The 24,046-nt window shown below is 36.4% G+C and overlaps 4 protein-coding genes across 5 annotated transcripts; all 4 read right to left on the reverse strand.

Annotated features, from left to right (window-relative positions):
- Window positions 1-1,860: 1,860 nt before the first annotated feature.
- Window positions 1,861-6,525, reverse strand: LOC120481778 (B-cell CLL/lymphoma 7 protein family member A). The gene is made up of 6 exons (XM_039675592.2): window positions 6,354-6,525; window positions 5,191-5,272; window positions 5,012-5,105; window positions 4,759-4,905; window positions 2,275-2,375; window positions 1,861-2,182 (listed from the first exon to the last, which is right to left on the reverse strand). Exons 1-6 carry the CDS (start codon window positions 6,443-6,445, stop codon window positions 2,111-2,113), a joined length of 588 nt encoding a protein of 195 aa, XP_039531526.2. The 5' UTR covers window positions 6,446-6,525; the 3' UTR covers window positions 1,861-2,110.
- Window positions 6,526-7,663: 1,138 nt separating this feature from the next.
- LOC120482118 (hydroxycarboxylic acid receptor 2-like) lies at window positions 7,664-8,656 on the reverse strand. Its single transcript, XM_039676121.2, has one exon. It carries the CDS (start codon window positions 8,654-8,656, stop codon window positions 7,664-7,666), a length of 993 nt encoding a protein of 330 aa, XP_039532055.2.
- Window positions 8,657-17,155: 8,499 nt separating this feature from the next.
- Window positions 17,156-18,181, reverse strand: LOC120482038 (hydroxycarboxylic acid receptor 2-like). Its single transcript, XM_039675960.2, has one exon. It carries the CDS (start codon window positions 18,179-18,181, stop codon window positions 17,249-17,251), a length of 933 nt encoding a protein of 310 aa, XP_039531894.2. The 3' UTR covers window positions 17,156-17,248.
- Window positions 18,182-20,413: 2,232 nt separating this feature from the next.
- denr (density regulated re-initiation and release factor) lies at window positions 20,414-24,031 on the reverse strand. Of its 2 annotated transcripts, none has more exons than XM_039676586.2 (8): window positions 23,963-24,031; window positions 22,969-23,079; window positions 22,824-22,843; window positions 22,580-22,664; window positions 22,126-22,251; window positions 21,027-21,143; window positions 20,794-20,933; window positions 20,414-20,715 (listed from the first exon to the last, which is right to left on the reverse strand). In XM_039676586.2, exons 2-8 carry the CDS (start codon window positions 23,066-23,068, stop codon window positions 20,671-20,673), a joined length of 633 nt encoding a protein of 210 aa, XP_039532520.1. In that variant the 5' UTR covers window positions 23,069-23,079; window positions 23,963-24,031; the 3' UTR covers window positions 20,414-20,670. The 2 variants fall into 2 exon arrangements, with proteins under 2 accessions (XP_039532520.1, XP_039532519.1); XM_039676585.2 differs by having other exon boundaries at window positions 23,848-24,012.
- Window positions 24,032-24,046: the final 15 nt, after the last annotated feature.

Consider the following 24,046-nt stretch of genomic DNA (forward strand, 5'->3'; position numbering starts at 1 on the left):
CTCTTTAAAATGCTGCCTGATCAGACCAATCTGAACCCAACAAAAATAGTAACTTTGATTAGAATTTGATGCTTTTTTTCTATATAAAAAATATGATTAGGAGTAATAAAAGCAACACTTGAGTGTATTTTGGATGTTTGGAAACAACGCTTGAAAATTTGCTATGAAAATCTCGAAATGGATGGATGAATGCAAAAACTATGTTTTTATCTGTAAGTCACATTATTATGTTTGAATGTCTTTTAAATAGAAAACAAGATTACAAACATTTCGATTGGTTCTATATGAGCCGCTTTCCACCAAATAAGGAAAAAATCATGCTTTTGTAAATCAAAATTAAGTTATTAAGAATTAGTCGTAGGTATTTATGAGATTAAATTTCGATTTAATTTGGACAATCTCATAATTTTGATTTATTCATAATTCACTATGCAACTGTCCTTTTATCTCATAATTGACTTAATTTTGACGTCGTATGACACAATTTCGACTTTTTATGTCACAATACTTTTAATATAATTCAGTATGTCAGTCAGCATCGGGTAATTTTCCATGACTGCCAAAAGTTTTATCAAACTAATTATTTATGTTAATTAATTGTGAAAGGCAGAAACTTCGACGAGCTCTCACGAGACAAGAAAAAAAGATCCAAAACCGAAGTGGATGGGAAAGCACGCGCACAGGAGGACGCCAGATCTGAGGTAAGACACTTCACGGCGAAATATATGGCTTTCAAAAGTTATGGATATATACTAATTTTATAACATTTGTAAATTGTATGAGTAAAGGTACGGTAATATTACATTTGTTCGACGAACTTCCGTGGGTGGAATCCAGTCAGAGAGCGACATTTTTTCCCAAAGCAAATTTTGCAACGCACCATAGGCCTACAGGCCTATCGTTACTCAGTTACAACATTTGAATTCAGGACAACGGATTAGTTGAAACAAGTCTTATATTGCATTTCCTATCTTTCTCTTTATAATACTTTTGTGTTTGGCAGATGCTTTGAACGAAAACGTTCGTTTCAAAAACATTTCGGCAATGTTGAACAAGATCGCGATTCGCACGTGGTAATGCGGTAAAACGTCGTTAGGGGGCGTGCAACATCATATAAAAATACACGTCAAATGAATAAAACGTTCTCAACCTTTTCGATTTTAAATAATCTTCAATTTATTTATTTTTACCATCAAAACGCATAAAAATACTAAACTACATAATATATAATAGTATAAACTCCACAGCCTTCGATGTGTTAACGTTTTTTATTAAAACAAATTTAAAATGCTAAAAACAAGCACTAATGATGGAATAAATAAAAGCAAAATTAATCACCTGTACAATCATTTCAAGAAATCATGGTCCCAAATGTACCTTGAGTATTTCATCATCATGAGTTCCTTTTACGTTAAATCAGATTAAAGTTAGAGTCGATTCATTGTTGAAAATGACCATTTAAAAACTGCCAGATTGTGTTCACTGTTCGGTGAAGTGGATTTATCGTCCATCGATCAAGATTAAAGTTCCAGCTCAGCTGGTTTGGAAATGAGGTATATTGAGTCGTTTTGACATGTAACAAAATATTCTTCCTTTTAAAAAACGAAATAAAACCAGCCACAAATAAAAAGAAGTAAAAATGCACACATCATGAAGCCAGAAGGCACACAAACCAGTAGAGAATCTATGGACAAACCAAGCACCTGCACTATAACCATACAACAACCTTTGCGGAGTAGTTAGAAAAACTAGTAGACTCATTGAATTAAATAATAAAAGACTTAAAACGAAGATGATCACAGCAGCAAATCCACCTTTCATCTTGACAAATCTATGCAGTGCATTGACTCTTGTTACTGTTAAACTAACGCTGTGTGTCGTGCATGAGTTTGATGGAGCGAGGCTGCAGGTGTCTCACAGGATCAGGTCAGTCTTTCGGCCTCAGTTCACCAGCACAGTGACGTCTGCAAACTCCCACTCCAGGTGAGATGATGAAGAACAGGGTGAGGCTCTACTTGAAGATTAGGAATGGTTTGTTGAGTGGGACGCTTTTCCTCATTGGTTTGTGACAGTGACGTGTTTAAAATATGTGGGAGCAAACTAGTCAGCTTTAGTCATCCAAGTCCTGAGAAGATGATTCTACTTTGCTTTTCTTTGTGGGTGGAGAACCATCTTCACTTTCCTAAAACACAAACAGACAGAACTTTTAGTCATTTTCTCACCCTCAAGTCATGTCCAGTTTCTTCTGTTTTGTAAGGTAAGTGATGCTTTCACCTGAGTGTTTGTCGAGGTGTCTGATGGGGACTCCTTCTCCTGTATTAACTGAGTATCTTTTTTGCTTGCTGAGGTCTCTGAAGGGGTGGAGTTACAATTCCCTGTAAAAATAAAACAGCTGTGATACGTAGAACTCAAGATACAATGTTTCATATAGCATCTATTCCAGGGATTCTCAACTCTGGCCCTTGAAATCCACTTTCCTGCAGACTTTACCTCCAACCTTGATTAAACTCAGCTTTCTGCAATTTTCTAGTTATCTTGAAAACTTAAAGGGGTGGTTCAGAATTTTGGACATCGTGCCTCATTTGCAAGTTAGCCTTTTTTAGTGTTATTTCAGTGGACAGTTTTCACAAATTTTCATCCAGTCGTTCCAGTTGCATAGTTCGCCGGTGCTAGGCTAGCGCGAGTCAACGGTAACTGCTAGCCTGCCATTAAAAACAGTTTTACCCACTCCACAGTACACCAAAAGCAAAGTAGTTTGAGTAGCGTGGTTATGACGCAATCGTTAGCCTATTTTTACAAAAACGGCTTATACGGGGCCATAGCTTAAGATACAAATTACAAATTCTTTACAAATAAACAATGGACAAATGGAGTCTTCAGGGGTTAAAGTTAAATTAATATATAGGGGGTTATAATGTTACAATGTTAAAATGAACATTTATTATTTTTAATAAATGTTTCAGCAATCAGTTACCTGGATTTAATAAATAAGAAGCAAACATAGGCTATAGCAGATAATCAGGACATGGACGCCCTGGCGCGATAAAACTTGCATCGCTCGTGAACTGGAGCTCGTCTCATAAATGAACCGCAACTCAGAAATATATAGAAAGCTTGAAATGTCTACGTTTAAACAACATCGACAAACAATTCAAAACGAAAAGAAATAGATAACTCTCTTAGGCCGTGTGTCCACCAAAGCGTTTTTAGCCAGCTGAAAACCCTAGACGCTCTGCTGAAGACGCCGTGCTTTGGGAGCTTGAGAGCATTTTGGCAGAGCAGCGTTTTTTCTGTTGAGACGTTTCGTTGCTATGATACAGAATATCCGCAGCACAGTTTGAATGTTGTGGCAGTTGGTCAGTGTGGTTTAGTCCTGCCCCTCCTCGACTGTGATTGGACGGCTGGGTAAAAAGTGACAGTGATGAGCGCTGCGTTTTATCCAAAGTTGAACATTTTTCAACTCTCGGCAACCAGTAAAAAACGCCAGCCGCTCTGCGCTTCAGCGTGAAAAAACGCTCAGCGCCTCGTTACGAGGTAGCGTTTAAAAAACGCCGTTTAAATGGCGTTTAAAAAACGCGGCGCTCCCATTGAAAACAATTGAAAACATACGCTAGGCATGTGGAAAAACGCTTTGGTGGACACACGGCCTTATAGCCTCCGTATGAAGTGCATTAGTCCGTGTGTCCACCAAAGCGTTTTTAGCCAGCTGAAAACGCTAAACGCTCTGCTGAAGACACCGTGCTTTGGGCACTTGAGAGCATTTTGGCAGCACAGCGTTTTTTCCGTTGAGACGTTTCGTTGCTATGATACAGAATATCCGCAGCAGTTCAATGTTGTGACAGTTGGTCGGTGTGGTATTAGTCCCGCCCCTCCACTGTGATTGGACGGCTGGGTAAAAAGTGACAGTGATGAGCGCTGCGTTTTATCCAAAGTTGAACATTTTTCAACTCCCAGCGACCAGTAAAAAACGCCGGGCGCTCGACGCTTCAGCGTGAAATAAACGTTCAGCGCCTCGGTACGCTCATGGCGTTTAAAAAACGCGGCGCTCCCATTGAAAACAATTGAAAACATACGCCAGGCGCGTGGAAAAACGCTTTGGTGGACACACGGCCTTAGCCTACTCCATAGGCACGTTCACAATACTGCGAAGTGGCGAGTCAGCATTATCAATTTCCTCTTTTCAGTCAAGAACTACACAGAAAACATTAGTTTATTAATAAACAATTAAAATGTCTATATTTGACACGTTCGTTTGCCGGTTCTTTGTGGCAAGCCTTCTGAGTCTGCTAACTAATCGAATATCGTGACTCCCTATTTTGAACTCAGGCATTTTATGGTTGTTCAATAAAGTTCTTGGTATAAAAAAGAAAATAAGCAACTGTGCGTAATAGTATTTCATAGCCTAGTATTTATTTTACTGTGTATAGCCTACAGCGCGCAAGGTTTTATGCGCATGTTCTAAGTCTTCTTCTCGCATTTTTAGTGTATCTCTATGGCAGAATTACAGCGCCACATACTGGTCAGGGATGTCTACTATATCGTTTCGAGTCGGTTTCAGTGGTTTCGTGTGTACGCAGGTATTTTTCGAGATGACGCCGTGTTTACAGACTTTTTTTAGAACGAGGAAAAAAAAACATCGGATAGGGGAAGCTCTGGCTTCGTGTGGATGTGGTCTTAGAGATCTCCAAAAAGCCTTAATACATTATTTATTTGTGCAACCATGAGATTTATTTGTGTGATCACAGTGGTTTTTCGCACCTTTGTCAGGGGATGGCGTATGTTCTGCCTTGCACTTGTTTCCATCAGCGTGAGCAGCAGTGGCCTCTGGTGTCGGGCTCGTGCTACAGCTGTTCTCCATCTTCACCGGAGAGGAATCGGCTATCGAGCTCTGATTACTGTTCTCATCTATAAGGGAAACCGCAGCTTGACATTTAAGGGTCAGTACTGTCAAATTATGTTATGCACATCCTTAAAATCTTGGCTTGGTTAAGAGACTCTTCCTCTGACTGACCGTGCATGTCCATCATTCCCGGAGAGGAACTGTTCTCTGGAGTCGTCAACTCCGATCCATATTTCTCCTCTCTGCCCTTCTTCTTTTTGTTCTTCTGTAGAGCAGACAAGAGGCCAGACAAAATATCGATGAACTACAACTTCATAAAAGGAAACGATACACAATATTCGCACACTTACATCGTCTGACTTCGGTTCAGTCACTGGAACCCATTTGAAGATGCGCAGGGAAGTGTCTCCAACCGTCACCCATTTTTTCTCCCTGTGAATCGATAAAGCAAAGATCTGAAGCACGGAAAGAAGTACTTCAATGCCCTAAATAGCTATTTGGCGACTGGTTAACAATATCCAATAGCTAAGTGACATCAGCGGAAAAGATGAAATTCACATTCAGATTTAAAAAGGCAAACATTTGCGCACAATAAGACCAGGAATTCTTGTTAAAAAAGTAAATGGGTCATTATTAATTTTACGTTGCCTTTAAGTAAAATACACTTAAATTAACCTGACATATTTTTTTTTGCAACGGAAGTAATGTTAAAATAGCATACAATATTATATGTGATTATAACAAGGGCCATATGCAGCACAAATAATACCATATAAAATAAAATAAAAAAGCAAATTAAAAAGTCATATCCAATTAAAAGAGATGCATAATGTAATCAAAATGCCTGGGATTACATTATTGTACAAGAAAAACAAGGTCAAATGTGCTTCATATCATAAAAATCCTTGCACTCAAAATATTTTTTTTTTCATGAAATGAAAAAACAGGCAAATATTAGTTTATACGTCAACAGTCTTGCAAAATACGTCTTTTCCATGTTTAATGTTGATAATGAAATATCAGGCATTCAGTGCTAACTTCCCTGTCCCAGCCCCCACAGCGCTCCATGTGTTCAGTTTTATTTGATGTAAAGAGACTCTGAGCTGCATTTCAACTCACAGTGTGTTACAGCGACTGTGACTCTCGCGTGCACAGGTGAGTTTGTCTAGTCGTTCATCCCCCAAAACGCACAGATGTTACACATTCACAGTGCGCCAAACTGCATTGAGAAATGGCTTCATGTGACTGCAACGAAATGGCTTCTGGGTTCAACCCACTTCATCTCCATCAGAAACCTTTGAAATCCTCTCCCCCCCAAAACATTCATTTTTAGTGTATGGTGTCGGGTGCGCGCACAGCACCTGGCGTGCGCTCGAGTTCACTTGGAAATTGCGCTCAAAATGACCCATATAATTTCACTCTGTCCTTCTCGTTTGTTCTTTCTGTCTCCTCCCCCACAAGCGCATTTTCTTTCTCTCCGGTGGAACAAACAGGGCTTTTCCCGCGATCTTACCATTTTCGCACTTTATCAATAGCGGCCATAACGCGTTTGATGTCATCTTTGGCTCTGCTCCGGGTCTCCGCGCGCACTGACCTGCCAGACATTCCCGCCACTCGATAATATTTTTAAGCTCGCCGGCAGTTCACACACTCACACACACGCGCGCGCGCACACACACTCGCATACAGTGAACGCTGGGCCGGGAGCGCGCCTGCGCCAAATACACAACGCTCGCTCCTACAAAACTCGATTCAAAGTCTTGTTATTTTTTGGCGTGTTGTGCAATAATTAACGAACACTTGTAAACGTTCTTTTTAATGTATGGGCTTGTTTGTCAGTTGGTAGTTGCTTTTGTACGTTTATGAAAACGTGATTTTTAATTCAATATTTCATAACGACGTTACTATTTTCAATATTAAAATCCACTATTTCAATATTAAAAGACCTTTGACATAAGACTTTAAACAATCATAACAATTATTGATATTATCTATAACATTTAACAGTATTAAATTGAAAAGAGGCTACTAAATACTGTAAATCCATAATATTTAATTTTATACTAATCAATATGAATTGTTATATAATGCAATATTATATTAATACAATACAAAATATAGAAATATTAATATTTTGTTACAAACAAATACACAGAGTTACCTTAACTTAGTTCAATTAAATGTTTACTTAAGAAGGTGAATGCACACGCACACATACACACACACACACACACACACACATATATATATGAAGAGTTCAGATGCAAAAGCCTCTAAGTGCCATTTGAAATTTTCTTCTAGAATGATCATTTTTATCAACCTTGTATATTTAAGTTCAGTGATTTCACTTAAATGGCAATGATAATTACCTATTAATTGTTATTTAAGTGAAATTACTGAACTTAAATATACAAGTTTGATAAAAATCATCATTAAAGAAGAAAATTTAAAATGGCATTTAGAGGCTTTTGCATCTGAACTCTTCATATATATATATATATATATATATATATAAAGTAACTTATGTTGTAACTGTGATTTAAAATATTGTTTTAGCATGAAAAAAATTAGCAAATATGACAACATAGGGACATTCAGTGGCAGTTTGTCATTGTAAATTTGCAAGTAGTGTTAATTTAATTACATTTTAATTACACAAGGACAGAATATTGCTGAATATTATAAATGTTTATGAAGGTTGTCACAAATGGATGCTTACACGAATATGCAATTGCAGCTATTGTTTACATCAGAATAAATATTATGAATTATAAACTATGTGACTTTTTAGATGTCAAAACTACATAGTGAATATCCACTTGTTTAAGAGACATTAGCTGATACTGTAAGTGTAACAGAACTATGATTGTTTTTCTCACTGTCTTCATCCTCCATTTTCTTTCCAAGCAGTTTCATGAAGAGTTTATTGAGGGATCCGCTGAACGCAGGGCTGGAAAAATAATAAACGATGGGATTGAGCACGCTGTTGAAGTAGGTAAAGCAAACAGTAGTGTAAAAAGCCACGTTTGCATCACGGAAATAGTCACACTCGTTATGCCAGCTCTTCAGCACCCACACTGCGATACGAGAGACGTTGCTTGGGAAGAAACATATGATGAAAACCAGAGCAACTGCCAAAACAAATTGCACTGCCCTCTTGACTTTGCCCTTTTTGTCCAGTGTCTTATTCTTCAACTGCCACGTAATTAAAGTTGTACAATAGACAACAATGCACGTGGGCACAAAGAACTGGAGAACGTAGAATGAATTGTGCCAGTCGGACAATGCATTGCTTCCCAAACATATGTTGAAGCTCTCGCACTGTGTGCGGTTGTTTCGATAGTAGAAATGTTTGTCTGTTAACAGGTAGACAGTAAAGGCTATGATGAGACTCCACAGGCCAACAGAGACCCACATGGCGTAACGCAGACCCATGCTGTTGATGCTATTGTGAGGGTGGACGATCTTCAGGTATCGATCAACAGCGACAGCAGTGAGGAAGAATATACCAGCAGCTCTGTTGGCGGCCAGAAGAAACAGCAAAATACGGCAGAAAGCGTCTCCGTAGACCCAGTCCTTGCCCCTGCGGTAGTAGTCGGCCCTGAAAGGAAGGCAGAAGAGGACCAATGCGTCCGCCACAGCCAAGTGGGCAAGATAAATTGAATTGGGCTTCCAGGTGTCCCTGTGGTAGAAGAACATCGAGAGGGCGACGACATTCCCCATAAGGCCAAGAAAGAATTCAAAGAATAGTATAGGAGGTAGGACTTCGTCCAAAATGGGTGCATCAAAAGCGCAGCACTTTGTAGAGTTGTCCATGATTCTTATTTTGCTGTAAAACCAGGCGAGGGTTTGAGAACTTCAGATCTTTATTGTTTGATCTCAGTACCGAATATGCCAATGATTCCCCCAAGACTGGGTCTTAAAGATGTTTGCTCCAGAGGCGTGGCTATGTGTGGACAAGGGTGGGCAGTGCCCATCCAATTGGAAATGAGTCAAATTAATGTTTTAGCTTAGATTGGCTTTTATATTTCTTTCTAATTTTTTATTGGCTATTTAGGACTCAAGCAGAGAAAAGGCGTAGTCGGGAACAAAAGCAGTCACTGTTTAATGCGGGTACAGAACCTTTATTAGTACAGTGCACTTATTTACTACCAACGTTAACTACACACCTATTTTTGTCGAACCATGTCTAGACTTGATGATTAAAGATTTCTTGTTTCAATTGATTTTAGCTGTGTACTATGTTTAGCCTCATATGAGGAAATACTTATGTAGCTGAATTGTGCATTTCCACAGCGATGGCATAAGCGCTATTTAGCCTTCTCTTGGTATTGCTATGGACGTTTTTTCTTTGTTGAAAACAAGATATTTAGTGAAGTTCTAATTCATGTTTTATTTTGTTAGGTTATGATGCAATCAGTGTCAGTGCTGGACATTTTGCTTCGTCTGTGGCAGATGGTTGGGTAAGTAACTCTAAACAAATCCATTACAGATTACTTCTCTGAAATAGTAATATGATTGTCTATGTCTATTTGAAGACACATTACTAGCAATTTTACTTTTAAATAAAACCCCTACTAACAATTACTAGAGGGAAAACAGCATTTACTGTAAAATCAGGGTGTCAATGATTGTATTTTTTTGTATATGTGTGTTCCTGAGATGAGTCTCATGCTGTCTTAAATTGTTGAGCTTACAGAAAAGGGATTGATTGATTGATTTATATCTACATTTTGAACATGTAAATAAAATAAAATAAAAATATGAGAAAAAATAATGGTCAAAAAACCCAGATGAACAACAAAATAAAACTGCATACTTTCAAGAACTCTATTTACATGTACAAAAATGAGTAGGAAGAAGTCAAATGTATGTACTCCTACCCCTTTATACCCTTACTACTATATTTACGAAAATGGCTTACTCAATAATAAATCTACAGAGATAATAAATCTATAATCAATTCAAATATATATTCAAAAGTTCTATTTAGATTCATATATTACATATACACAACAAAATTATTCAATATAAGCACAGGTTGTTATTATTAGCACTGTGTTTCTTTGTACCTCTGGAATATAATTTCTTTGCACATCTTTTTAAAATGGAAGATGTTTGTACATTGCTCATTATTTAATTTATTGCACAATTTAAAGCCACTGATGGATAAACAGAAACTTTTGCTAGAATTTCGAAAACTGGGAGTCTTAAAATTTGACATTCCCCTTAAGTCTTAGCCCCCCAGATGGATGCTCTGATTCGATTTTTTTTTTGTTTTTTGTAGCCGATACCAATTATTGATTTCTCGTCATCTGAATCAATCAATATAGATTCTGAAACATATTGTTAACTTAACTGTCACCGTCCCACAGGTGGGACGTTTGCCACTATATTTTTAAAACAATAATATCTTAGTAAATACCTTAAATAATATTGACAAACTATATATCATTTGAAAGCTTACAATCTCTAGTTTCCATATTTGGTGACTGATTTTCAAAATATATTACAGAGGAGCCATAATTTATCAATATAAAACAAGAATATTTTCATACTCATAAGGCGTGTTCAGACCTTTATTTTAAAATAGCAGTAAACATGAAAAATCATGAAAAAATGGTAGATACCTCAGTTTGTTTTCATGCCAAAAGTTCAAAAGATAGAATCCATTCAATTATTTTGGAAAAAAAAGGTCTGAAAAGTTTGAAATATCAAGAAAAAAATAATAAATTCACCATTTGTGACGTGGCAGCTAGCTATGACTTACATGCGTGTTCTTTGTATGTGTTTCAATTCATATCAAAATCTGCCAAACTTCCCATGCTACTTCTGAATAGGATCTCTACTTCAGAAATTGTATGAAAATTGTGAAAATAATGGTTCATATCACTCAAAACACGAATGGAAATGCAGGCGCCCTTATATGGGCAGTAATGGAGTCTGATTGTGCCCTAGTGAAAAAGTTTGGTACTGCGCTCAAACAAAATCTTACTGAAAGCTCATTTTTTGAGATATCAACCTAAAATTTGAAACACAACTTGTTCAGATTTTTGGCTTTGATCTTTCTGACATTTTAGAGTAGCCCAGGTTTTGAAAATATATATTTTCTGTAAAATATGAATAATTAATATTTTTACATTGTACATTTCCATAAACTCAAACTTCTATAACTTTTTTTCTGTTTCACTTTCTTAATTTATTTCACTTCTACAAAAATCTGCCAAATGTCTTCTTTAAAACAAGACCAATCATATGTCTATATTCTAAAGCATTCTTGAATTACAACCATTTAAGTCGAAATGTGCATTTTCATGTCTATTCAAAAAAGGGGGGGTGACAGTTAACAGGTTAAGCTTTTAACATAAATGTTATCATAAACGGTTATGTGTAAGCTCATGATCATTGTTATCTGAATTAAAGTAATAACGGCTGTTGCATAGTTTTTGTTAATAATGATAATGATGGATTATTTGATAATCAAATAAACAATCACAAAAATATTTGTTTAAGTTTAATAACTTTTAATAAACCCAATAAAAAAAATGTGTGATGCGATGGCTTGGCCATATATTCAAGCATTATATTGTTCCTCATCTCTCGTCCTGTCTACATGTGACTGTCCAATAAAAATAAAGGGAACAAAAGGAATTGAATAAAATAAAATAGTTTTTCCTGGCAAAATGTTATTTAATTTTCTTAACATGTATACATGACTTTATTTGCCCACCTCACATATCAAAATGCCCACCCCCGGGTGTCGTCCTCGTAACATCACTGGTTTGCTCGCATGCAAAGGGTGTAGCTGTACGCATCTGCATGGACAACAACCACAGGTGTGGTTGGTAAATGGTCTCATGGGGCATTAGTGCCTCTTATGGAGTTATTAATCATAATCATGTGATCTGTTCATGTTTTTCGCACCTTTTTCAGGGGATGCCGTATTATTCTCCCTTCCAACTGTTTCCTTCAGTGTGAGCAGGAGCGATGGACACTGATGTCAGGCTTGTGCTACAGATGTTCTCCATCCTTACTGGAGAGGAATCAGCTTTTACGCTCTGACTGCTGTTATCATTTAAGGAAAGAAGCACCAAATCACATCTGATTGAATGTATACAGTGCAACAGTTTGGTTCCCGAACTAAAAACATAGGGGAAATTATTTTAACTTAAACCTTTAAAGTTAGACCTACTGTGAGCTATGAGGTTGTTAATAGATTATATTTTGCTTCTGTTGAACCCGTCAGCCAGCATTATTTCAACTTATTTATAAAATAATCATGTTGAACAATGGAATTTGTGGTGAAAACTACATTACCCATGATGCTGTACAGAAAATTCCACCAATCAGATTTGAAAAAAGGTAAACATGCCCTTTACCTCCACCCACTCCCATAAAGCTCCACAAGTGTCAATCTCTATGCTCTCAAAATATTTGTATATTTATGTTTATATATATATATATATATATATATAGGCTCCCTTTTATTAAATACTTTTTGCAACCTCCTTTTGCCAAAATAACAGCTCTGAGTTTACTCCTGTAATGCTGGATGATTTTGGAGAACACCTGACCTGAGATCAGAGACCATTCCTCCATACAGAATCTCTCCAGATCCTTCAGATTCACAAGTTGGTGCTTCTTCTCTTCACTTCACCCCACTCATCTTTTACAACATCTTTTACAACAGCAGAGGCTGTCAGGTTTTGTTTGTATTTGCTAGAATCCATAATACCATGTATCTAAACAAGAAGCCCAGGACCTACAGGGAAAAAATAAGCCTACAACATATAAGATCCAGCAGTATATTTAACTGTAGGCATGGGGTACTTTTTATCCCTGTTTGCACCGAACACATCTGCTGGGTTTACTGCCAAAAAACCCTTCTTTGTGTCATCTGACCTATAATCCGGTCCCTTTTGAAGTTCCAGTTGTGTCTGACAACTGAATATGCTAGAGTTTGTTTTTTCTTGAAACCCTCCCAAACAACATGTGGGGATGCAGGGGTTGTTTGATATATTTTTAGGCTTTCTGACACCAAGACTGAACTAATCTCTGTAATTCTCCATCTGTGAACCTTGGAGAGTCTTTGGCCACTCAAGCTTTCCTCCTCGCTGTACATTAAGAAAATATAGACACACGTCCTCTTCCTGGCAGAATCGTAACATCTTTAGTTGATTATAACTTCTTAATTATTGCCCTGATGGTCAAAATGGGAATTTTCAGTTCTTTAGCTATTTTTCTTACAGCCACTTTCTATTTTGTGAAGCTCAACAATCTTTTGATGCACATCAGAACTATATTCTTTGGTTTTACTCACTGTGATGATTCAGGGAATTTGGCCTTTTTATTTCCTCATATTTAAACTCCTGTGAAACAAGAAGTCATAGACAATTTCATGTTCCTAGTCACTCTGGTGTGCTAAGAAAAAGGTAATTATTAATGAGAATATATTTCAGAGATATTTATCTATTTTATTTGATCTTTTATCAATTTATTTTATCCCACTTTCATTTTTTTTACTTCATTGAAAGGTTAGAATTTTGCCAATTTTTTTGAATGAAAGATCAAAAGGATAAATAATGCAGATTTATTTTTTACAGCCAATTTTGATCATATTTACCAGGGGTGCCATTAATTTTTACCACAGCTATATATATATATATATATATATAATCAACATTTTAAAAGAGTAGTTTTATAATTCGTCATCAGTTTTAATTCAATTATGCGCAAAACTTCATGGGATTGCAGTTTTTAAATAAACGGTCTTGTACCTTTGTGTTTTTATCCGATTTTCAAATACTTTTTTGCTTCAAATCAAAGTTTGCAATCTTATGATTTACTTTGTAGCTGGTTGGCTTGGTTCATGGCTTATAATGTTTTAACTAAAACTTTTTTGTAATACTGATGGGAAAAATTGACTGAAAAAATACTTGTGGAACCAGAAAAAGGGGCCTTGCGTAAAAGCACTCTATACGGACATATTTTCTTTAGAGCAAATAAATGTTTTGTTTTAGTTTTTTATTTGTCACAGTTCAAATGGCTTTTTTAAGCAGTAAGGGCTATACGCAACACAAATAGTGTACATTTCCTAATTTGGATCATCATCCAAAATAGCTTATATAAAAATGCATATGCAAAAATGCAGGTTCAGAGGAGAGGAACAGAAAGATTTAATGCAGAAATGAAATCACTGATATCAAGATTTGCAATCAGGATTGTATTCTCTATATTTCATTTGTGATTAGATTTGTTATAATTTTGTTCACTTCTCAGTTTTCCCCTGAAACACTTTCTCTGTTCTGTTACCTGCTTTACATATATTATGGCATGATTAGCCGGTAGGATTCACCTTCTCGCATCATTTCAAAGCGTACAATCTTTTTGGCTCCCTCTTCTGGATTTTAGCGGTAAGACATAGGTAAATTCACATTTGCAAATCTGCATAAAACTTTATGTGGATTAGATATACATCATGAGTGTAGGAGACAAATTTGTATTTCATGAGATCAGAAAAGTGTTGGAAATTTGATCAAAGCCGGTCTTTCAAATTTCAAGATTGTATAACATAAACAGTCATTTTATGTCTGCAAATATTTGCTCGTTCACTTATTTCTTTGCAATTTTGTTAAATATTTGTCTAAAGAGCATGAACACCTAATTGAATTCATACTTGTTTAATAAGAAGAATATTTATTTACTGCCCCCCCCCCCAAAAAAAAATCATAAAAGCAGGCAATTTAAAACACATAAATGATCATAAATGCAAGCAGTAAATTTGCTCTGAATATGTGTGAAATTATAGTTCAACCTGAACAACAGCTCTAAGCCGATGCTTAATGATTAAATAAAATTAAGTGTTGTCCAATAAAAGAATCACACAGGAAAACTAAGAGGACAATTGAAGATATTTAATAAATGCTGTATTGATGTATTTTGCCTGTATGAAGTAGAAAGTGTCTTAAGTTAGTCATAAGGTCCGGGAGATTATTAAAAATAAATATTTTTACTGCACTGAAAAGGCAACACACAATTATAATCATATTTATGATGCATTGAATAACTAGGAACAAGTCAGTATTCCAAGTAGACAGTGGAAAATATGTAATACATGTTTAAATAACTCAACAATTGTTTAAATATATAATGTGTAACATTTAATTAACAGATAATCATTTTTTGAAGGTCGTCTTACATAGATATATATATTGGCAGGTATCATATACATTTAAATGAATATATTTCCCACTTTATACATAGTGGCTTTGTCCCAAATGGCACTCTTTATGTTCACTTTTTTTGTGATTGCGAGTGTCTACGAGACTAGAGTGTCCAATTAGTAATTTTAGGCTTCAGAAAAGATGCTTATGGAAGCTTGTTTCCGCCATAGAATGAAAAATATAAAAGGTAATTGTGACTTTTTTTCTCACAATTGCAAATTAGTACTGAATAATGTCAGAATTGCGAGATATAAAGTCAGAATTGTGTGATACAAAGTCGCAATTGCGAGATATAAAGTCAGAATTGTGAGATTTAAACTATTCTGAAGGGGGGAAAAGTTAGTTTTTTCCCCCTTAGAATTGGCCTGATAACTCGAGTAACGAGTATCTCACAATTCTGAGAAAAGATGTCAGAATTTCGACATATAAACTCGCAATTATGTGTTATAAAGTCTTTTTTTCTCGCAATTCTGACTTTATATCACGCGATTCTGACTTTATATCTCGCAATTCTGACTTTATATCTCTCTATTCTGACTTTATATCTCGCAATTCTGACTTTATATCTCGCGATTCTGACTTTATATCACGCGATTCTGACTTTATATCTCGCAATTCTGACTTTATATCTCTCTATTCTGACTTTATATCTCGCAATTCTGACTTTATATCTCGCAATTCTGACTTTATATCTCGCGATTCTGACTTTATATCTCGCGATTCTGACTTTATATCTCGCGATTCTGACTTTATATCTCGCGATTCTGACTTTATATCACGCGATTCTGACTTTATATCTCGCGATTCTGACTTTATATCTCGCAATTCTGACTTTATATCTCTCTATTCTGACTTTATATCTCGCAATTCTGACTTTATATCTCGCAATTCTGACTTTATATCTCGCGATTCTGACTTTATATCTCGCAATTCTGACTTTATATCTCTCTATTCTGACTTTATATCTCGCAATTCTGACTTTATATCTCGCAATTCTGACTTTATGTCTCGCAATTCTGACTTTATATCTCGCAATTCTGACTTTATATCTCGCAATTCTGACTTTATATCTCGCAATTCTTACTTTATATCTCGCAATTCTGACTTTATATCTCGCAATTCTGACTTAATATCTCGCAATTCTGACTTTATATCTCGCAATTCTGACTTTATATCTCGCAATTCTTACTTTATATCTCGCAATTCTGACTTTATATCTCGCAATTCTGACTTAATATCTCGCAATTCTGACTTTATATCACGCAATTCTGACTTTATATCACGCAATTCTGACTTTATATCACGCAATTCTGACTTTATATCACGCAATTCTGACTTTATATCTCGCAATTCTTACTTTATATCTCGCAATTCTGACTTTATATCACGCAATTCTGACTTTATATCACGCAATTCTGACTTTATATCTCGCAATTCTTACTTTATATCTCGCAATTCTGACTTTATATCTCGCAATTCTGACTTTATATCTCGCAATTCTTACTTTATATCTCGCAATTCTGACTTTATATCTCGCAATTCTGACTTAATATCTCGCAATTCTGACTTTATATCACGCAATTCTGACTTTATATCTCGCAATTCTGACTTTATATCACGCAATTCTGACTTTATATCTCGCAATTCTTACTTTATATCTCGCAATTCTGACTTTATATCTCGCAATTCTGACTTAATATCTCGCAATTCTGACTTTATATCACACAATTCTGACTATATCTCGCAATTGCGACTATATCACACAATTCTGACTTTATATCACGAAATTCTGACTTTATATCACACAATTCTGACTTTATATCGCAATTCTGACTTTATATCTCGCAATTCTGACTATATCACACAATTCTGACTTTATATCTCGCAATTCTGACTTTATATCACACAATTCTGACTTTATATCTCGCAATTGCGACTATATCACGTAATTCTGACTTTTATTTCTCAGAATTGTGAGATATAAACTTGCAATTGTGAGGAAAAAAAGTCAGAATTGTTAGATGAAAAGTCACAATTATTTATTTTATTTTTATATTCAGTGGTGGAAACAAGCTTCCATGCATGCTCACCAGTGCACCCTTTGAATGCACTTTTTGTGAAACTGTGAGAGCTTAGGATTTGGGAGAGGGCCAGTGTCTACCTGAATATTGTCACAGAACTATTATTAATCCTCAATTTTCTTTCCTTGAAGTTTCATGAAGATTCTCCTAAAGGATCCGCTGAACGCAGGGCTTGAAAAGTAATAGACGATGGGATTGAGCACGCTGTTGAAGTAGGTAAAGCAAACAGTGGTTTTGAACGCATCATTTGCCTCAAAGAAATAGTGGCACTCGTTATACCAGAGCTTCAGGACGTACATGGCGATACGCGAGATGTTGCTTGGGAAGAAACACACAACGAAAACCACAGCCACTGCCAAGATAAACTGCACTGCTCTTTTGATTTTGCCCTTTTTGTCCACTGTCTTGCGCTTCAACTGCCATGTAATGCAGGTTGTGCAGTAGATTACAATGGCCGTGGGCACGAAGAACTGGATAACGTAAAACACATTGTGCCAGGTGAACCGTGAATTATTCCCGAAGCAGATGTTGAAGCTCTCGCACTGTGTGCGGTTGTTTAGATAGTAGAAATGTTCGTCTGTTAACAGGTAGACAGTCATGGCTATGATGAGACTCCACAGGGCAACAGAGACCCACATGGCGTAGCGCAGACCCATGCTGTTGATGCGGTTGAGAGGGTGGACGATCTTCAGGTATCGATCAACAGCGACAGCAGTGAGGAAGAATATACCAGCAGCTCTGTTGGTGGCCAGAAGAAACAGCAAAATACGGCAGAAAGCGTCTCCGTAGACCCAGTCCTTGCCCCTGCGGTAGTAGTCGGCCCTGAAAGGAAGGCAGAAGAGGACCAATGCGTCCGCCAGAGCTAAGTGGGCAAGATAAATTGAATTGGGCTTCCAGGTGTCCCTGTGGTAGAAGAACATCGAGAGGGCGAGGACATTCCCCATAAGACCCAATATGAATTCCGTGAACATTACAGGGGGAAGATATTGGTCCAGCATGGGTGTTTCATAAGTGCAGCACATTGAGGAGTTGTTCATGATTATGATGCTGCTGTGAAACTAGACAAAAGTCAGAAAACTTCAGATCTTTTTACAGTTTCGTCTCATATGGCAATGATTCCCATGAGACTTGTTCTTAAGATGTTTGCTCTCATGCAAATGGTTTAGCTGGAAGCATGCACAAGGACAACAAAAAACCCAGGTGTGATGGGTAAATGGTCCCGAGAGGAAATCGTCCCTCTTATGAATTTGATAATCACATCGCTCTACAACTTGGGACTCTCCAAAAGCACCATTAAAATGATTATGAGTAGTATACTTTACACTTGGGCATACAATGAAAAACCGAACAATACAATTAACAAAGAACTTTTTGTTTTTGTTGAACATGATTTAGCTTGTTTTGCTCCTGATGTAAGTGTTTGGATAAATCTCACCAAAAAAGTCTAGGTTATATTTCAATCCAAATTTATTATATATTTTTTAATAAAGATAAAAACTAACTTTTATGATTAGTAAGCTTTTTTTACATGACAATTAAGCACATATTTAATAAAAAAAGAACATTTTTTAAAATAAGCAGATATTGAAGTACCAATACTATTATGATGTACACAATTGTTCTTTATAAATGTAGTTTTTTGCATTATGTGTATGTATATATATATGCTATTGAAATTTGTGAGGGCCATTGCTGACATTATTGCCAAAAAATATAGCTCTTTTGATTTTGGGGTGAAATATAATCTGGGCTTTTATTTAAAAAAAATATTTTTCACATTACAATATTCTACTGAAATTTGTGAGGTCCATTATTCACATTATTGTTATAAAAATGTTGCAGCGCAAAAAAAAAAACAAAACTTATTTTTATTCATGCAAAATATATTTTTTTCAAATTTTAAAAAATTTAAATGAGCCAAAGCAGGACAAAATTCATTCAAAAATCTCCAGTGTATTTTTTATACGCCAACGGATCTCTCATATCTAGTTTAATTTACATTTAGCAGATGCTTTTATCCAAAGCGATTTACAACTGAGGACTAAACCAAACGAGTCATCGTGAAGAGGCAAAAAACATGCGTTTAATTACTTAATCATTTAATAATAATTATATATGGACTTAATTATATATGGCAAAATTTCAGGCTGAAGTTGTGAAGCTGGGAAGGCATGTAGATGCAGGGGGAGAGAGTTCCAGCATCTAGGGGCCGTTGCGCTGGAGGACCTCTCCCCGTGGAGGACATTGTGAATAAATTGGTACCAAAGGATTTGAGAGTCCGTCAGACTGAGCAGGAGTGTATGAATCTAATCAGCGGGGGTCTTTAACTGCTTACTGTTGTACACAGCTGTGGACTATTGGAGGAGTATAAGAGTTGTGCATGTTAGAACATTGATTCCGCATGCATTGTAACTTTTGACCAGATATATTTTTGTAAAAATAAATGTGTGGTATTTCTGAAATTTTAAATGGCAGTTGGCAAATATAAATGGATTTCCACCACCTATTGGACTGGAGTGTGGACTGAAGCAAAGGAGAGAAATGCAGTGATTTTTTTTTTTTTTTTTCACTATGGCTTAAACATCAGATTGTTTTTTACCAAATCTGATTGGAGCTCTAGGGAAGTTATCATTTAGCCGCATGGATATTTTGCTGACACTTTTGTGTGCTTAATGAAACCATAAAGTAAGTCACAATTGTGTATTGAATTCACCCTACTGGATATTGTTTAAATGATCTTCTTTTGTATTTTGCAGAAGAAATCAAGTCTTACGGTTCTGGAACGATATGAGGGTGAGTAAATGATTTTTTCTTTTTGCAAATATGTAATGAATGTACTTTTAAAATGGATATCTGAGGCCCCGTTTACACGAAGGGAAAACACATATATTTTCCTGCGGATTGCCCTCTCGTTTACACGAAAACCCTGTTTTTATTACAGAAAACGATTATTTCTAAAAACTCCAGCCAAAGTGGATATTTCTGAAAACGCCACTTATGTGTTGTCGTGTGAACTGGGAGAAACTGAGTTTGAGGTTCTCTCTTGTCGATTCTGATTGGCTTGCATGGCTTTATCCTTAACCCCTACACTGCCGCCAATAGTTTTGGCATAGTTATGATGGCGCTCACCGGCGTATTTATGCAAATATATTTATTAAAATATTTGTTTTGCTAAATACCTGGCTTTGTGTAAACGTGGCCTAAATCAAACTAAATGCTCCAGTGTTGCACTGCATTCAGCAATAAAAGAAACAATACACAACAGAAGCGTGTCGAATGAGACCGAAATTTATTAGTCTATTGTTTGCATGTGTGAAATGCTTTAAGTCACATCATTCCAGACGTTTGGCAACCAAGTGACAAAGCTGCTATCAAGAACTGAAAAACCCCAAGGATGAAGCCAAGTCCATGGAAATTCTATACAGTAAATAAAATAGGTATAAAAGGGCTTTATGTCAATGTGTACATTTGGCCAGGTTTGCTGTGTCACGTCGCATCAGTTTCAGTAAAAGTGCAATATGGGGCTTCACTTTTTGACCTCTCCAAGATCGTCGATGCTGTCGTCATCCACCTGTCGGGATAGAGAATACGTCAAGAGAAGCTTTGATAATGGTCGGATTGACCGCTAGAATCCGGGATGTTTGCTCACCTCAGGCCACTTTTCCTGGATGACGTCAATGATGTCATCTGTAAAGTCTCCCTGAATGATGATTTCATCTTCTGCTGTCACTGAGGCACCACAGGAGAATTTCTGAGCAAAAAACCTCTGAGCCTCCTTAAGGTCGATGTCTGATGTGGACCACAGAATAACAAGTTACCGCAAGGTAAAAATACATGACAAACATTTAATCCTTATTATTATTTCTACAATCACAGCCTTACCGAAAGTGGCCATGCCACACACCCTCGTGACGTATTTCTTTTTAGCTCTAGGGATTTTTGCTATCGTGATTTTTTGAGGGACGGTCTTCTTTTTCTGTTTGATTTGACCTCTTCCACCTGCAAAATGAACAAACAAATAAAGACTTTAATAGCTAGAGAGAGAAAAATCTATAATTTTTTTTTAGTAATTAAAATCAAGCTGAAATTAAACAAAATATAAATATTAGATTTAAAACTTAAATTAAAATGAGAAATGTGGCAACTAACTGAAATTTGAATGAAGTATTAAATTGACATAAAAATAAATGAGAGCTAAATAGAAATTAAAACAAATGAAAGACAAATAAATAAAAGTATTCAAAATATCAACAAATACTAAAATAGTATATAAAAAAAAAATAATAAAATAACACTGAGATATGCTTAAATTAATCTTGACATAAAAACTAAAGTTGCCTGGTATTGAAGATCATCTCAATAACCAATCTAATAAATGTTTTAACTGGACAGTTAAAGGGACACTCCACCCATTTGCATTAAGCTTTCCATTGTTAAAAACCTAGTTATACTATTGAATGGTTGTGCGACATTCATTTTCCCCTGAGATGAGAGAAATCTGCTATTTACCTTTTTACTTCATCCTACAATGACGCAAAAATCATCATTTTAGTCATTGTAGGAGGAAGTGTAAGAGGGGGGGATTTCTGTAAAGACTACAAGACTCACCAGTAGCCTAGACTTGTTGTTTAACTACTGCGCTCCGTTACCAGTAGGCGTGGCCTCCTAGGGCAGCGAAGCAAGTGCATTCTGGGAGTTGTTGTCTTTCATCCACATAAGTCAAAAATACATTTTCTGGCTTTTCTCAGTCTAGAAAGCTCCACATTCAAAAATAAATTTCACATTTCTTCTACATAAATAACCCATTTTAATTACACATTCATCTTTCCAGAGGTGGAGTGACCCTTTAAGAGATTTGGGGAAGATTTGGATGTGATGTGCAATGCCAGTGGAAAAAAATATGCAGATTCAAACTTGGGAACACCATCGTGACCACATGCAAATGCTTATATATGTCTAAATATAAAATTAAATGTTAAACCTCTCTTCTGTTTCTTCTTCTCCTCTTCCTCTCCTGCAGGGTGCACTTCTCCTCCTCCACCACCACCACCGCCGCCGCCTCCTCCTCCTCCACCACCTCCTCTTGTTTCCTGTTTGAGTGCTGTACCTATACAGCAGCAGTGAATTTGGTTAGCAAAATACTGGCAAACTGACACAGCAGTGCTTGTCATAAAGGTGCTGAGGAAATATCTCCCTCATCCCCATTTTTTTGTGACTTGTACCCCCGGTTTCACGACTAAAATGCATGTTTGAGCTGTTTTAGCTGAAAGCAACTTGCACTGATACATCTTCAAATATGTCAGTGCCATTGTTTTGTCTCAAGAAGGCACATTTATAAAAAGCTACGTAAATGCCCTAATTGAACTAAGGCCTAATATTGGCTTTATCTAAGCCATGTCTGTGAACCGGGCCTAAATGAAAGAAAGCTGACTTACCAAGAGTCAGTTTAGCAAACACATCAGGAAAGTTCTTCTCAAGCCACTGTTTGCATTTGGCTGGCTCAGGCATGTACTCACAGTACTAGCAGAGGAAAGAGAACTTTTTATTAATCCACTTAATGCCATCACGCTCATACCATATGAAGTTTTCACTGAATAATTCTTAAAAAAAAATTCAAATGGCACTGTACATCAAGAAACAATAAAAAAGAAGTGATAATTGGTAACGTTATGTACTCACCTCTACTGGCAGGGAACAAACTGCAAGTAAAAGAAGAGAAATTACAAAGCTGTGAAACTAAATATTAAAAGAATAACATTTAATTTAAAAATTAGCATTTTCAATGAAGTGCATTTCCCACAAAAAAACGCATGTATTTTCTCACCTCCACAGTAAAGAACTTTCAGTGGGTATTTTGCATCTGGGTCGGCCCGATCCCCTTTATTTTCTGGTAAACCTGACTCTGCATTTTCAGTAGTAGCCATATTACGTGAATCTACACAGACCACACAGAAAAGAAGGGTTATTTTAACTCATAACTCAAGCTGATGCACAGTGGCTAACAAACTGATAAAGGATAGCTTAAATTCTAAGCTATTATGCAGCAAAAAAAAAAAAAAAGTACAAACAGCTTGAGGGAAGTGTTGTAAAAAAAATTGCAACACTGTCAAAACCAATATGGTGCCTTCATGACGTGCATGCAGAAATGTGGTCTGTCTGAAGATGATTATACTTCATTTATAACAGATTTAACTAACTACACACCAGGCACACATTTTTGGGCTGAAGTTTAAAACGCCATAAGCAAAGATGTGCAGGTCTGTTCATCTTATTACAAAAGGCCCATTTGACAGATGAGAGACCTTCCATATGTGCACTATTTAACAACCTTGGGGAAATCGTTATAATAGATTCAACTTCTTTAAACTCTCAAAACATTATATGTTGGATCATAAAAGTAAGCATTTAAGCGCATGTAATCATATAAATGTCAAGTAATTACCAGCAACACCCAGTGGTGCTTTAGAGATACTAACCAACACACTAAGACCAGATGCAATGGCTCTGATCAAAGCTTCTTCGTATTACACTCTCATAAGCATTCAAATATAGTTTAAAAATCTTTCAAAGCCACTGACAGTGACTTAAATCATGAAGCCACCGCACAATGATTATCCATCAACACAACTGAGCTCCCATTCATTAGCCACCACTGCTAATCACAGCTCTCCTACAGCAGCCACGCGCTCAAACTCATACATACCCCGTCGGTATAATCTCAGTTTAACTTGCTTTTGAGTAACACCTTGATCATTATTACATTAACTATAGTTGTTGTTCTTTAACGGGTGAAAGAGTTTCACTGTTGCTCAGCACACCTTCACAGTCTGTCTGATTTGGCTTTGGGTCCTGACAACGCCTGTCTGAGACAGAGCAACAACTGCGTTTGCGCCTATGCCGTA

The sequence above is a fragment of the Pimephales promelas genome, chromosome 23 (assembly GCF_988280905.1).
Source record: "Pimephales promelas chromosome 23, fPimPro1.hap1.1, whole genome shotgun sequence".
Classification (NCBI taxonomy): Eukaryota; Metazoa; Chordata; class Actinopteri; order Cypriniformes; family Leuciscidae; genus Pimephales; species Pimephales promelas.